At 55.2% G+C, this 2,252-nt stretch overlaps 1 protein-coding gene across 1 annotated transcript in view; it reads left to right on the plus strand.

The window, feature by feature from the left end:
* The first annotated feature begins 94 nt into the window (after nucleotides 1-94).
* LOC104072955 (arrestin-C-like) overlaps nucleotides 95-2,252 on the plus strand; it is a 7,196-nt gene continuing 5,038 nt past the window's right edge. Inside the window, exons 1-5 of the mRNA XM_009572573.1 lie at nucleotides 95-111; nucleotides 638-668; nucleotides 1,056-1,116; nucleotides 1,505-1,549; nucleotides 1,957-2,156. Of these exons, the coding sequence (XP_009570868.1) occupies nucleotides 95-111; nucleotides 638-668; nucleotides 1,056-1,116; nucleotides 1,505-1,549; nucleotides 1,957-2,156 (354 nt within the window). The remainder of the gene's footprint in view (nucleotides 112-637; nucleotides 669-1,055; nucleotides 1,117-1,504; nucleotides 1,550-1,956; nucleotides 2,157-2,252) is intronic.

The following is a 2,252-nucleotide window of genomic DNA, read 5'->3' on the forward strand; positions in this document are numbered from 1 at the left end:
GATGGCCGGCGGCTGCCCCTTCCCCACCACCTCGCTCAGCACTTCCCCTCCATCTCTCCCCGCAGATCCCCGCCTGCGCGGCCGCTGACTTAAAATGGCAGAAGGATCAAAGTAAGTGTCCTTTTTTTCTTTTTTTTTCTTTTTTTAATTGGGATGGAGCAGGGCGCTGCGGGGCAGGAGCAGAAGGAGAAAGCGAGCTCCCTGGCTCCCCCCACCCACTGCCCCCACGGGTGGGTACATGAGCTCGCCGAAGCAAGATGGAGCAAGCCGTCGCGGGGCCAGCAAAGCACCTTCTCTTTTCTTCTGCATGTTGGTGCTTTCTCACTTGCCCGTAAGACACAGCCAGCTAATGCACCCGCTCCTCAGCTGAGCTCAGGAGCATGACATCCCCCAGGGCAGCCAGACGGGGTGGGTTTGGCTCTGAATTGCAAGACACCTAATTCCCCAAGGCCAGGACATCCCGTGCATGCTCTGGCGTAGCTCTTGGAGATGCACCATGCTTGGAGGGAAGCCCTCTCTCTCCTTGCGCCAGGCAGATGAACTGCCACCCCCTCCCTGCCTGCCCCAGGAGTTGGCTGTGCCGCATCCAGCCTCATCCAGGGCATTCCTAACCTGTCTGTTTGTGTTTCCTCCGCAGGGTGTTCAAGAAGACCAGCCCCAACAGCAAGGTGAGTCCATGCATGCAGAGACGGGACCGTGCGCCCCGTCCCTGGGTGCGGGTCAGCCCAAGGTGCAGGCTGTGCCGGTGTGGAGGGGCTGTGGGGCTCCTCCGGGCTGGCTCTGCCCGTGGGACTGGACGCAGGCTGGGTTTCCCTTCCCTTTGAAATCGGATTGATTCCTGCTACACCTGCCACAATGCCACCGCAGGGCTTGCTTTTCAAAATAGAAATTTAAAAAAAAACCCTATATGAATCCTTAAATGCAATGCCTAGTCCAATGCACTAATGGCAGGGTTAACGAGCCCCCCAACACCACCCGGGGAGTGAAAATTTCAGCCAGTTCCATGGCAAACGCTAACCTGTTTCCTTCTTCCTTTCACCGTGTGCTGCCTCCAGCTATCTATCTACCTGGGGAAGAGAGACTTTGTGGATCACGTAGAGTTGGTGGACTCTGTAGGTGAGTGGGGCCGTGCCCGCCATGGAGGGGGAAGCATGGGCAGTGAGCAGCCAGGGAGAGGGGTCCCTGTGCCCATGGCTGCTTGCCTCTGCTTCCCACTGGAGCAGGAGGAGCAAGGGCAGCTCCAGAGCAGCAAATGTCCTATTTTCCTGCAAATACCCTTACAGAAAAATGGTGGGGAAAGGGACAAAATCCCGTTGCGAAACAACCCGGCTGTGCTGCCAATGGAGATGCTGGAGGAGGCATTGCCGTCCCCCTGACCAGCAGCTCCCCTCGGTCACCTTCCCAGCTGCTAAGCATATTATTTGACTTTAAAAAGCACTGTATTTTCGCAAGGATCTTCCCGGGCAGCTGAGCTCATCAGCCCTTCTTCTTTGCTTGTTTGCAGATGGCGTCTGCCTGATCGACCCGGAGTACCTAAAGGACAGAAAAGGTATTAAGACACAAAAACCCACGTTATAAGAGGAAGGGATGGAAACTGGTGCAAAGCTCACAAGCAACCTGGGACTGTGGTCAGGTTAAAACTGCAACAGGTTGTCTACAGCTCGTCATACATCAGGATCATGGCAGCTGACCCGGAGAGGAAAGCTGCCTCTTTCTTCTCGCCTCCTCCACCTGGGGCACCGGCTCTGAAGCTACCTGTGCCTTGCAGAAAGATGTGATGAATCTTGTTAATTTGGTGTTTGAGGTCTGGGTCCTGATAACAGGGTCATATTTCTCCTGAAGAGTTATTAAAGTAGTTTTTCTTTCTTTCCTCTTTTCTCAATCACTTTCCCCCACGCCTCCCTTTACCTCACCCTTCCCCTAACCCCACTCCTCTCCATTTCTATCCGGCTTCAGTGTATGTGACGCTGACTTGCGCGTTTCGCTACGGCCGAGATGACCTCGATGTTATCGGCTTGACCTTCAGGAAGGACCTCTATGTCCTGACCACCCAGATCTTCCCGCCAGTGCCGGACCAGGCACCCAAAACCCTCACTCCTTTGCAGGAGAGGCTGATGAAGAAGCTTGGGGAGAACGCCTACCCCTTCACCTTCGAGGTAGGGGCTGCTCAGCCCTTCCTGACCACACATGTCCATGGTGTGCACCAGGGCTCATCTCCGGGCACGTTCGTTATTCACTTTTTTCTCTCTTTC

The sequence above is a fragment of the Fulmarus glacialis genome, unplaced genomic scaffold (genome assembly GCF_000690835.1).
Source record: "Fulmarus glacialis isolate BGI_N327 unplaced genomic scaffold, ASM69083v1 scaffold22812, whole genome shotgun sequence".
Taxonomy (NCBI): Eukaryota; Metazoa; Chordata; class Aves; order Procellariiformes; family Procellariidae; genus Fulmarus; species Fulmarus glacialis.